General features: G+C 40.4%; 1 protein-coding gene across 1 annotated transcript; it reads right to left on the reverse strand.

Moving 5' to 3' along the window:
- Window positions 1-2,878: 2,878 nt before the first annotated feature.
- ved (ventrally expressed dharma/bozozok antagonist) lies at window positions 2,879-5,233 on the reverse strand. The gene is made up of 3 exons (XM_044011803.1): window positions 4,898-5,233; window positions 3,727-3,986; window positions 2,879-3,525 (listed from the first exon to the last, which is right to left on the reverse strand). The coding sequence occupies exons 1-3, from the start codon at window positions 5,112-5,114 to the stop codon at window positions 3,163-3,165; spliced, it is 840 nt and encodes a 279-aa protein (XP_043867738.1). The 5' UTR covers window positions 5,115-5,233; the 3' UTR covers window positions 2,879-3,162.
- Between the last annotated feature and the right edge of the window lie 7,724 nt (window positions 5,234-12,957).

The raw sequence follows: 12,957 nt of genomic DNA on the forward strand, positions 1-12,957 counted from the left end.
TCCCTGACAGAGCGCGCGCACGCGTCACGTTCGCGATGAGCGCACCCTGGGGAGAGTTGTGATTGGTCTAAACATTTGCCACTTTCACGTGGTCACGCAGTTACGGGGCGTTCATTGGTCTGTATAATTCTGTCAACCCAACCCACATGTCACAGCTCCCGTCAGCCATTGGCTTAGCTCGGGGTTCCGTTTGCGTACTTCTTGTGGAAATTCTTCTTCTTTTTGTTGTACATAAAATGTTGAATATTTAAATATTTGGTAAAGGATGTCCACGTGTCCTATGATTCTCCAAAACCGCTAAGTGTTATATGTACCCGTACGTGCAAACATTTTGGTGACTATTTTAAAAAATCATAAAGGATGTCCAGGTAAACTGGCCGCCAATACTTCACAATGAAGCATCTCACAATACAACATTTTACCAGAAATGGACTTGAAAATGAAAGAGAATATGAAACTAAATTCTTGCAATAGATAGATAGATGGATAGATTTGACAGAGCCAGCCAAAGCCTTCATAGGGCCCTAAACTCAATTTGATTTGGGGGGGGGGGCTACCTAAGAGTAGAGTCAAATAAGAGTCAAATAAACTAAATGTGTCAGTAAGGCTTTACATATGCACACTGTAAGCATGAAAGTGCAGTTATCATTGTAAGTTACATTTCCATTAAGATAACCCTTAACTGCTGAAGAGGAAGCTGTGAATCTGGATGCAAACTTCAACAACGGTACTTGATATGAAGTCATCACTATACAAGAGTCCTTCACCTGTAGGTTCCCATGACACAGTCTTCTACGCTCAATGTGAATGTGCTCTATACCAGTGATCCACCTCTGCTGTCCTTAAGATCTTTGGTGATCCAGTAAATGTTCTCCTGTTAGGGCAGGGCCGTCAAACTCATGTAAATCAGGGGCCACCTACAGAGCAGTCTGATCTCAAGTGGCCCGGACGATCAAAATAATAGCAATAATAACCTAGAAACAACATTAACTCCAATGTTTTCCCCTTTGTTTTATATTTAATTAATATTTTCACAAAATATTATGAAAAACCTGAAAAAGTTTACCATTTACACATGTGCATTACAACTTCCAGATCACAGTGGATCTACAAAGGAACAACACATTTAGTCACAGGTATCTGGATCTAAAAATTCTACTATTTCACATATGATTAGAACATCTATGTACTACTTCCTGAAACTAAAGTGGGAGCTAATAAACATGCGACAACAGGGGACAAATGAGGAACAACTGTATGTATAACTACATAATTGTAGTCTTCAGTGTAGTGTTAACTTTCCTGCTCTGCTTCAGGACAGTGGTCGGGGATGAACAGGTGGACACTCAGGTGATCTGGAAGAGTCTGAGCATTTATTTCTCTCTACAGCCTTAGAACACAACACATATTTACCACACTTCATAGTGACTAACTTTGAAGTACTATCTCTCTCTTTACACACATACACAGGGCTGCTCTCTCACTCTCTGCATGTATACTTACTTAAAGGGACTGCAGCATTTTTACAACAGTAGTTTACACAAATTCATCTTGAGGGACCGGATTGGACCTTCTGGTGAGCCAGTTCTGGCCCGCGGGCCGTAAGTTTGAGCTTGGCTATCCACAACGTCTATCCACCATGTTCACTTTTTATAAAAACTGCCAGTGAAGGGACAAGTTGCCTGACGAAGCAGAGGGCCGACAGTCATTCATGGTTCAGTGTCTATTATCAGAGCTATTAATTTGCAAGATGAAACTTCACCAATACATGCTGTTAGATTATGCTCACTGTAGTTCAATTTTAAATGTATATTAAGTTGGAATGAATGAATATTTACAGCAACTTACTGAGGTAAAACATGCCAATGAATTGTGTCCATTATTACCTGCTTCTGCCTACAGAGGGCAGTATAGTTCTATTTGCAGTGCTTTCAACAGTTCAGTGGAGAAACTGTATTTTCAGGTTTACTTTACAAAAAATGTGTACAAAAATTTAGGTGAAATTATTTTTCAGTTGACAAAAAAAGAAGATACTATTATTTTTCTTAAGGTATAATCACCTGATTGTGTGAATTGTTGTTTTCATTAACCCAGACTGAGCTTTTTGTATTTATATCGGAACTCAGAATTTCTGTAGTCATATTGTGCTTCTTCAACAGGAACTCAGGTTTCCAACTCAGAGACTTGGAGCAACCTTACATACTGAGTTATTCCAAGATTTCTGCCCCGTATCAACACTGCTACTTTTACTGTTAATAGCACTTCTATCAGATTAGTTTAATCATAAATCAGTCGTACACATAGTACTGTTTCATTTTTAACAGTAGACGTGTTGCTACACTGTTTGTGTGCCACAAATAGTGTTGTTATGGACATCCACTTCTAACAAGCCTCTGTTGCTATACTTCATTCCCACTACATGACACAAATTCACAGTTCAAATTAAGATTCCAATTAGTCAACATTTATCAACATTGTCTGTACATGCAGACAACTGAACTTTCTTGAGTCTGTTGATGACCTTGAAGCCCAGTTCTAAGCTTCTTATATTACCTTACGTTTACAAAACAAGGAATACATTTTTGGCAATTCATTTTAGCCATGAATTTGAGTCATGTTTGAGCTCTCATCACAGTAAAGAAATCCATACTACTTGATAGTTTCAAAGAAATGGAAACATCTTCTTTTCCACTGCTCCCATTAGCTGTGGTGTACCTCAAGGCTCCATCCTCGGGCCCATTTCATTCACATAAAACATTATCTCCTGACACATGATTTATAGCCAATTACATTGTATTTTTTTTTTATTAGATTAAATGTATGAAAACACATGAAATGACCAGTTGAATTTATTTTTTAAAAAACTTTTATTTCAACAATATGATCCCACAGTGACATATGAACAAAACAGAAATTTAAACATGCCATAGATTAAAATTTAAATATATGCAAACTTTATATCAGTTAAGTAGAAACATTCACATAAATCTCAATATTGCACACTACCCTGTTTGATTCATTATTAAGATTTAATCAGTGTTTGTGCCATACTTCTGTCAATCATATTAGGTTAAGGTCAGAAAACAAATACTCTTATTTTGTACAACAAAATATCACAGGATGGACAGCAGCGGCAGCTTCTCGGGGGTTGTCTTCACTGTGTTAGTAATACTGGGGATATGTCGGGTAGGAGCCCATGAGTTGAGAGGTGGCAGACGGCAGCATGACACCTGGGAGGCTGCTGTACTGGTAGGAGTCCAGGGGTAGTGAGGGGACACTGGGCAGACGGGCGCTGTACTGCAGGCTGTGTGGATGGACGTATGATGCAGCCGATGTCTCCGGCACTGCCGTTGCTGCCACTGCCACTGCAGCTGAGTGGTATCTGGGGTAGGGTCCTGGCCTGTATGCCTGCAGCTCAGGATAATGCATGAACTGAGAGGCAATGTTGGCCTGGCAGGCGTGAGCCAGGGCGTCCTGCATGGTTCTCTTCAGCTTCATCCGTCTGTTCTGGAACCAGTGTCGGATCTGAGACAGAAGAAAGAGGAAAATCTCATTAGGGAAACATCTTCACAAACGTGTTAAACATTGCTATAGCGAAATCTCCGTCATGAATGCTGTATATTATACAGTTCTAGTACTACTTAACTCAGTCTACTGGTATCTTGTGCTTAGATTTTACCAACAGCAGCAGCAGTCTTATATGAGTGACACACTGAGGATCCTCACCTGTTTGTCAGACAGGTTAAGCTTCTTACAAAGCTCAGCCTTGTCTTGTGTCCCCAGGTAGGCGTTCCTCTTGAAGGCCCTCTCCAGGCTGCTGATCTGCTCCGCCGTGAAAGCCGTGCGAGGCCTCCGGCCCGACGGTGGGGACTGCGGCGGGGTGGAGGCGCTGTCATGGAGGGCCGAGGGCGAGAGGGAGCGACCCCCCTCGCTCTCATACCCAGAGGTCTCTTCCTCTGTCCCGCTGCTGAAGCTAGCCTCCGTCACTGGGAGAAAAAAAGAAGATTTTCACGTTAATTGAACTCCTCAACATCCAGAGTGTGTGTGTGTGTGCTAGTTTTTATTAAATTAGACCCCCAACAATAGCTTTGACTCTCATGATGCTTGGAGCGGCCATCTTGAATTTGGAACTTAGGGCATGAGGAGCCTGGAGCAGTTCATGACTTCAGAGAGTATTTCACTCACAACTGGGAATTACAACTTTAGCCTACAACAGGAACTCACTATTATTTAAATAATTAGAAATGCAATGCCACTCCCATAATTACACTTATTAAGTATTTTAAGTACAAGGGACACAAGGGATAAGGTGAGATGGAGGCATGTAAACAAAGTATTTTATTTACTTACTCTTAACAAAAATGCTGTATACACAAGTTGTTTCATTAGATTTCAATTCTTTATTATCTTGGAATAAAATGAACTTAAAACCAAATAATTATATGGATAACAAACTTTTAAGGTCCAGTGTGTAAACTTTGGGTGAATGCATGCATTGTTGCTTTTAATTTACCCCCAAATGAGACTTTTATATTTCTTTAGGAGCCAGGTCAGCTCTGCAAAGGTAGGCAGCCATTTTGAACCACCATGTTTTTACACGTCTTCTGAGTTTTGATGCTAATTGAAAGCTACGTGGTTTCTCCAACACACTTGAAAGAGAAGGGCGAGGTGAAGGATATTCAGCTGCAACTTCACCAGTAAATGTTTTACACACAGTGCCTTTAATGCTGTATCTGACTCTATCAAATTCCACGGAAAACAAAAATGCAGAAAGAAGTAAATAGTGAAACCACTGCTAAGAAATATCTTTTACCAAGCCATCATTTCTGCTGAGGGTGAAAATGAAGACCCATTAATATGAGAGACAGAACTTTTGACACCAGAGGACTGAACTTACCTTGATTATTGTGCGTGGTTTGGTGCTGTGCTGTGTAATCATCCAGGCCTTGCCTCCTGCTTGGCTCGGCTACATTTTCAGGCTTCTGTCTGCAGTAAAAACCTGGCAGACTCTCGGCGTGTGTCCCACAGGCTGTGGGCCCAGAGTCCGAGGCGATCTGGGTCCCTGCCGGCTGGCTGCTCTGGGCCATCCACTCGATGGAGAAGTGTCCTCTCATGTCTGAGATGTTTGTTACTTTAAAGAAAGTTTAAGAAGAAAAGTATATCCTTCGATTTGGAGGGCAAAACAAGAGTAGAAAGAGTCTGTCCAAAGAGCAAGTGAAGGTTCAGCTGAAAAGTCCTGGTGGAGGGAGGTTGGTATCTGGCCCAAGAAGAGGCAGCCTGTCTGTATTTATAGGGTTCATCCCACCTCATCCCAAACTCTCTCAGCCCCAAAGATCAAAGCCTGCATCCTGGCTTCCCTCCCGCCCTCCCCTCCTTTAGTTTTCACAACTGGAGTAATTAAGACGTCTCATTCAGTCTCAATGAGGCTGTTACAACATGGCTCCAGTAAGTCTGGGAACAGCCCCATCACCACCACCTCCACCACCCCCACCCATCAAACACATAGACACACACACACTTTCCTGCCTCCAAAAAAATAGATAATAGACACACCTCAGCCCCAAACTGTCTGCATCTTCTCCAATACTCACTCAGCACAAAAACACTTACAATACAATGCAAAGAAATACTTTATTGATCCCTGGGGAGTTTGGGGTTATTGCTTTTGTTACAGAACATAACACAGATTCACAGCCTATACTGACTTTTTATTAATTAAGGCACGTTGTACTAAGAAAAATATAGTGGACTGTTCATAATCTGATACACAAAAGCACAGTGGACATCTACATTGCAATTTTTGTTTTTGCCCTAAGACCAGCACTTCAATTAAAAATGTTCTTTTGAGATCAATATACTGCATATACAATATTTCTATATAAACACGTAGTACATGTAGTCACCTAACTCTCTACAGTGAGCTCTACAAACACTTTTACAGGAGCCCACAATGGACAAACTAAACATGTTTTAGTGCAGGTTATTGACAGCTATTCAGCTGCAACACGCGACTGCACCTAATGAATGTCGGTCAGCTTTACACGCTGTACCTTTCATTTTATTTATTTATTACTTTGTCTAAGAGATAAAATGAAGACGCAGAAATCTCCTGCAATCACACTAAATTAGATGAACAGGAAATGAATCGGGATGTCAGAGGTTTGAGGGACTTGAATATCGAGTTTTAGGTTTTAAAAGTAACTTTGACTTTTTAAAATGTCACTGGTCATTCTTACTGTTTTATACTGTAGCTTACATTCTTCCTAAAACAACAAATGAAGTCACGGCTCCTAAAGAGCTTAATGGTGAACTGATAAATTAAATCAATGAGGATTAATCTGTATTTTCTGTAGATTTGTGAGTAAGAAAATACTCATTGGTTGCAGCCACGAGTCTATTTCATTTCCAAAGAGCCATTAATCAAAGTCTTTAAACAATCACTGAATGTTAAACAATTACTTTAAAAAAATAACACTGTCAAACTTTCCATCAGGTAAAGTTAAGGCTTCATTTAAAAGGAGACGGCCTTCAGCATAATGAGCAGTGAGTAGTTTAATAATAATCCCGGATGATCCCTTCAGATTAAAGACAATCCATCATCTGAGCTGTAACAATGACGCTGTGATCTCAGTGTGTTCACACTGAAAACAATCAATCCTACGATGATCCTCGGATCAATAACTTCCATTATATGAAGTCATTAAGACGTGAGAAACATCTGGAAACAGCTCAACAAATCTGGCAATAAATGAGTGGATTATCACTTTAAAAATGACATAGATTTCATGTTGTTATTATATTATCAAGACTTTTTTTTCCTCCTTTGTTAAGATAACTTAGTGCCTTTCAAAATAAAGTTACAATAAAACTAAAGGCTTACGTTTTAAAGCAAATGTGAAATTATAAAATGTAACAGAATATAACTTATGGGTTTGTGTTGAAAAGCGGAATGAAGAGGTAAAATAATAAAAGCTTGTAATTCAGAATGACACAAGAAATATTGCTACTGTGATTACATTTACAGTAATTACTTATAAATGATGCTACCAACAAGTATGTATATATGTATACATTTCACAGTATAGTAACTACGACTAGATACTTCATTGTTACTGATGCTGACCCTTGTTTTTACGTATCTTCATCCTTCTGTAACTAACCTTATACGTCAAAGCTTTGCCTATGGCAATAAATCTGACTCTGATTCAGCACACATACAGTATATTATTATAATAATGATAATAATAATAATAATGATGATGAAGAGTAAAAGTACTTCTAAGTGTGTACTGTGAGTATGTACTGTGTGTACTTTGGCAGTTACTCACTCTCACACATCGTCTGTAGTGAAGACGGTGAAACTGAAGAGGATTAAAGGATTAGCTTTGAAAGAGGCTGATAATGAGCTGATGATGATGATCCAAGCACACGTCAAGTGACTCACTGCTGCTGACACTCACCTATCTGTCTGTCTGCCTGTCTGCTTGCCAGCCTGTCTGTCTATAAATATCACATCAGTATTTCTGTAAGGCTTATACTCATATCTGGATATTTGAGTCTAGCTTCTGACGTTTGTGCTGTGACAACACACTATAAATACACTCTGAAATAAAAACTGCTTTATTTCTCTGGCTTCTTAATGTTAAATGAAGGATATTCACGTGTGTTAGAAAACAATGAAATTCACTATAAATGTGGTCAAATCCTGTTAGAACACAAATAATCAGGTTTAAAATTAAAGAAGTGTTATTGCTTGAGTTTTTTTTTAAAATACAAATTTGTCAATTCTCTGTTTTTTTTTAAACATTACGTACAATATTTAATTCATAAAAGTGTCCCCCATTTTCGTTATCTAAATTCTTTTCACATCATAAATGCCACCAAACTGAAATGTAATAAAAGAGGCATTTCCTGCACAAAGTATGCTAGTTTACAGTCAAATTTGCCAATAGTATATTTTACATTTGTTTCATCGCTTGTGCTTTTTAGTGTTTTGCAAGGCAAGTTAATGTGTACAGCGCCATTCTTACACAAGGCAATTCATTGCTTTTAATTTAAATATTGAAATCTCCGTATTAGATCAATCCTGCATCAAATCCTTGCTTAAACACAGTACTGGAGTGTATTAATGGGTATTAGCAGTAAAGTGTAATTGAGAAGCAAATACTCCCCTTTGCACTACATGACACGACCAGTGTACACTTGCTTTTACTTTTTATTTGATTTTATTTGACCGTCTTTTATGTGTCCATATTACTGTGACACCCCACTGTACCTGTGCGAGGTACAAGTCCTGCACATAAATCAAACCCTTGCTTAAAGACAGTACTGAAGTATATTAATGGGTATTAGCAGCACTACAAAAAAAAGTAGTAGTAAAGTACTTCCCTTTGCATTTACTTTGAAAGGGTGAGTTTTCCCATGTTGGATTATAAAATATTCGAGGAACAGAGAGGCAGACAGAGACAGTTGACTGTCTACAGGACTGTCCTGTCTCCTGATCACTCGTGTGTCTCCCCCGTCCCCCCCCCACCGTCCCCCGTCTTCACATCAAAGAGCTGCAGTCGTGTGCTGCTGCGTGTCCCAGATTAGGACGGAGAAGACGAGGTGGAGCAGGCCCTGACACTGACTGAGACGCTGATACTCATCCAGGTCATTAAACAACACAGAGAGACAGACAGGAGGAGAGGAGAGGGAAAACAAAGTGATCAGGACCTCTTTGAACCTTGAACTGTGCCAATCAACGCTGCGTCTTTCCTCTGATCAATCCTCGTTGGGAATGTTTTATCCGCCGTTTGAAGTGAAATGATTGTCTGGCTTTTTTCGAAGTACAGTCAGTCGTCAGACGATGTACTGCAGTACAAGTACACACGACACGTTGTAGAGATACTTTGTTGTCAGTGAAACAAGCGGTCAAGAAGATGCTGAATGGAGCATTTCAGGATTACTTGACCAATGTTCAAGTTTCCATTATACAGTCCTAGCACGGATCCACTCTCCTTGTTTTGTGTTGTTCTTTGCTTTTCCATCAGTGATAGTACCTGGTGTTTTTTTTTAAGTTCCTGCCGATCCAAGCGAGATGAGCCCATACTAAGATGTGACGTCAACAGACTGCCGGCCACTGATCGGTCAGAGAGCGTCGTCAGTGGAAGAGACATGTGCGGGACGTCCGACACAAGAATCAAAGCAAACAATGCCAGACTGTAAAATGACTTAAAAAGAAATGTCTCAGTTATTTAACAGAGGAGTCTGGTGTATTTAAAAAGCCGGCGATCGTGAGTTTGAATCCCGACCACGTTCAGTGGTATTCCTCAGAGCCTGTGCTCCGATTCTAATGATTCGGTTACACCAAAAACAAATGCGTTTAAAGCAACGCCGCAGCAGTTTTCGTGCGGACGTTGCTATGACGACCCCCGTCCATGTTGAGGAGGTACTATGAAGTCATGGACTGACACCAAACCGAGTGGAGTGGAGTCGTGCTTAGAACTGTATCACTAAGACATGAATGTGTGTGTGTAAACACTCCTTATCCATGACCAGGGGAGTGGGTAGGTTGGTGGGGGCTCCTCCTCGGCTCCCAGTCCTCAGCCGCTGCTGTCTGTGGGGTAATGGTCTCCCGCTGGCTTCATCTTTGATTGGCTCCATTCAGACTCTTTCATCTCTAATGGGCCTGTTTGCTGCTCTGTTATGGACACAAACACACCTCACTCAGCCCATAATACTACACCACCACCACCACCCACACCCACACTCCTCCAGGCACTGACATCAGACCACAGGGAAGACACATGTCCCAACAGAATGGGACCTGGTCGTCAGATCTCACTGGCCTTTAGACTTAGAAGCAAAGATAACGCATGGTTTGATTTTTAAAGTAGAGTTTGTGTCATTTCCATGTGTTTTATACTTCACTAAAGTACAAACAACACAGTGAAACAAGTGGTCAATACATACCAAAATAAAGAAGATGCTGAATGGAGCATTTCAGGATTAGTTGACTAATATTCAATTTTCCATGATACAGTTCGAGCACGACTCCACTCTACTTGTTGTTGTTGTAGCAGCCACAGACTCTAATGAGCCAGACCAGTCAAATAATAGCATAATAACCTATGAACAACAAGTGTTTCCCTTTGTTTTACATTATATGAAGAATCTTTTTGCAAATCATATTATGAACAAGCTGAACTTTCTTGAGAAAAATGAGTGCAATTTCAACAATATTACTCCTGAATGAACCATTTACAAAGGCACAAAACATTCAGCCACAGGTGGCTGGAATGGAAAAATTTAAAATTTCACATTATAATTACAAATTCATCCTAGGGGCCGGAGTGGGCTCACTGGTGGGCTGGTTCTGTCCCACGGGCCGTACATGTGACACACCTGCTGTACACTATTTGCTCATATTTGGCAAAGTAGTTTATTTTTATTATTACTTTTCCAAAACTGAAGAGAATCACTTACATTCCTGGATGTCATAGTTAGCGTGAAGGTCTGTGTGTGTGTGTGTGTGTGTGTGTGTGTGTGTGTGCGGGGTCAATAAACAACAACATCAGGCATCAACTGTGAGTCTTTCTAAAGCTGAATGGATTCCTCAATGCAGATCAAGGTGGTGATGACGCCCAATAATCATTAATCTCCTTTGCTGGCAGTCTCCAGCAGTTGCCCGCCCCGTCTGTAACACAGTCAGTTAAGAGTTAAGGCCTCTTCCCCTGTCCCATTGATCCCTATCAAGCTCATCAAAGGCTCCCTGGGCTTTGATGGGGCCAGTGGGACTGGTCCCGGTGGACGAGCAGGCGCAGCGACTCCCCTCAACAAATGGGGTGGGGTGGGGGGGATCAGTGGGATGTAGATGTAGGGGAAGAATGTTTTTGAGATTGTGAAATGAAGTTCTGCACAAACTGCAAAGAAGCTGGAGGCCGTGAATGACTCTCAAAAAACAAAATAACCATGTAGCCTATATATCGATTTTTTTTAGATTGATCATGTTTATGTCCATATGTCCACTGCAGTTTTGTAGTGGATATCTAGACAAGAGTATTAGGGCCACACGAATTCTGAGATTTAAGTCAGAATTCTGAGATTAAAGTCAGACTTTTTTTCTCAAAACTCATGATGTTTTCTTTTTCTTTCTCCCTCAGGATCTTTTAAAAAGCTTAAAATGACTGTCTTACTGCGTCCAACCTCAGCAGCAATGGCACGCTGCGAGAGGCCTTGCTGATGCAGCTCAACAATCCCACCGAGTTCAAAGAGAGAAAGCATTTTTGCCTTTGCCATCAGGAGGTCATGACAGAAAATCATTGCACTGAATCCACATTTTTGCGAAGATTTAGGCTTTAGGTTTAAACGTTTGATCAGCTGATGAACAGCCTATTTCGGTTTAAAGGTTTAAATTGCCTATTCAAATTTTTTTTGTCTCACTCCCATTTCTTCTTTTTGCATTTTGAAGCATTACTGAGAACCTTCTTAAGATCCAACAGTGCAAAATGTAAATTCTTCTGATGGAGTCAGGAGTATATACAGTAGGTATTGAGTTCAAATCAGTACAACAAAAAAGCAGCTGGTTTTTGAGCATTTTTCCTGGCCAAAACATAAGTTCCTGTAATAAATCCTGCACCAGCAGTGAAACAATGAATTTACATTTCCACAAACTACATCCTCTTTGTTCTCACAAAGAAGGCCCAGACTCTCAGTCTCCTCAGTACAGGACCAGGACGTCACTCTCGTGACTACTTGTCTCTGAGAGACTTTTGTGCTTCACACATTCGGCGTCAAAGGCAGAGACGTGTCGATGGTGATTTGCAGACAAAAAAAAGAAAAATCAAGTCATTTTCCCTGCGACCACATGTTCAGGCACAAGGAATCCTGTTTGAGTTTGACAGAGTTCAACTGTGTTCAATTTGAAAAACCAAATATTATACCTTTCAGAAAACGTCGGCGTGTTGTATGAAGTGTGTGCACACGTCACAGTGAGGATCTGACAGAAGAGACACAGGTGTGAGCACCGACGCGGTCTTTGATCCTAAACTGGTATTTAGAGGTTAATGAGGCTGTTAGGAAGAGGTGAGGGAAACGCCTGTGCATTCACACACACACACACACACAAAGGAAATGTATCAACAGCTTATGACAGGCCTCTACACTAAATGAGGATCTCAGTCATTTAAATTAGATGAAGGGCAAACCCTCATCATGCTTATCATCTTACATTTCTACTTTTACCTGTACTTTTTATGCAGCATTAATTTTGACAACGATGTCTAGGACGTTGGGAAAAACATGCACAATTCTCAGCAGCAGTGGGAAACTTCAAATTTGGATAAAAAGTGAATGCAAACTATACAAACATTTACCTCACGAAGAGTGAGGTAATGTATGTATGTATGTCTGCGGCCATAAGGTCTAAATCGATTCCCTGGACGTGCAGAGGACCACGATGTTCGTTGGGACTTTGTTCCCAACAGCGACAGCACTCACAATGAATAGCATGCGGCTGCCTGGGTTAACACAGTGAAAAATGAATGTCAGTTAAGCTAATTTCGCTTAGCTAGCTCACGTTTGATGCCTCTATCAAGGCTGTCTTGGTCGCACAGTTAAATTAACCCGAATGTGGTGTTATTGTGAAATATGATGTAAGCTCTAACTAAGGCAACCCAATGACCACAATGTAAACATCAAGTAGCTGAGTTAATCAGCTGTGGTTTTTTTACAAAAAGTTTTTGGAAAAAAAACATTTGACCAGAATGTCATCGTTTAGTATGTCGTCCAAAATCACACAAAAATGTCATGGTTTAGTAAATCGTCCAAAAACTCACCAAAATGTCATAGTTTAGAATGTCGTCCAAAAGTCACCAAAATGTCATAGTTTAGTACGTCGTCCAAAAAGTCACAAAAATGCCATAGTTTAATATGTCGTCCAAAATCAGTCAAAAAGTCATATTATAGTATGTCGTC

The sequence above is a fragment of the Solea senegalensis genome, linkage group LG21 (assembly GCF_019176455.1).
Source record: "Solea senegalensis isolate Sse05_10M linkage group LG21, IFAPA_SoseM_1, whole genome shotgun sequence".
Lineage (NCBI taxonomy): Eukaryota > Metazoa > Chordata > Actinopteri > Pleuronectiformes > Soleidae > Solea > Solea senegalensis.

Coding starts and splice junctions, on each gene's coding strand:
- ved (XM_044011803.1), bottom strand. CDS start 5,114: ATGAGAGGACACTTCTCCATCGAGTGGATGGCCCAGAGCAGCCAGCCG. Junction 3,987..4,897: donor AACCACGCACAATAATCAAG/GTAAGTTCAGTC, acceptor TTTTTCTCCCAG/TGACGGAGGCTAGCTTCAGC. Junction 3,526..3,726: donor TTAACCTGTCTGACAAACAG/GTGAGGATCCTC, acceptor CTTCTGTCTCAG/ATCCGACACTGGTTCCAGAA.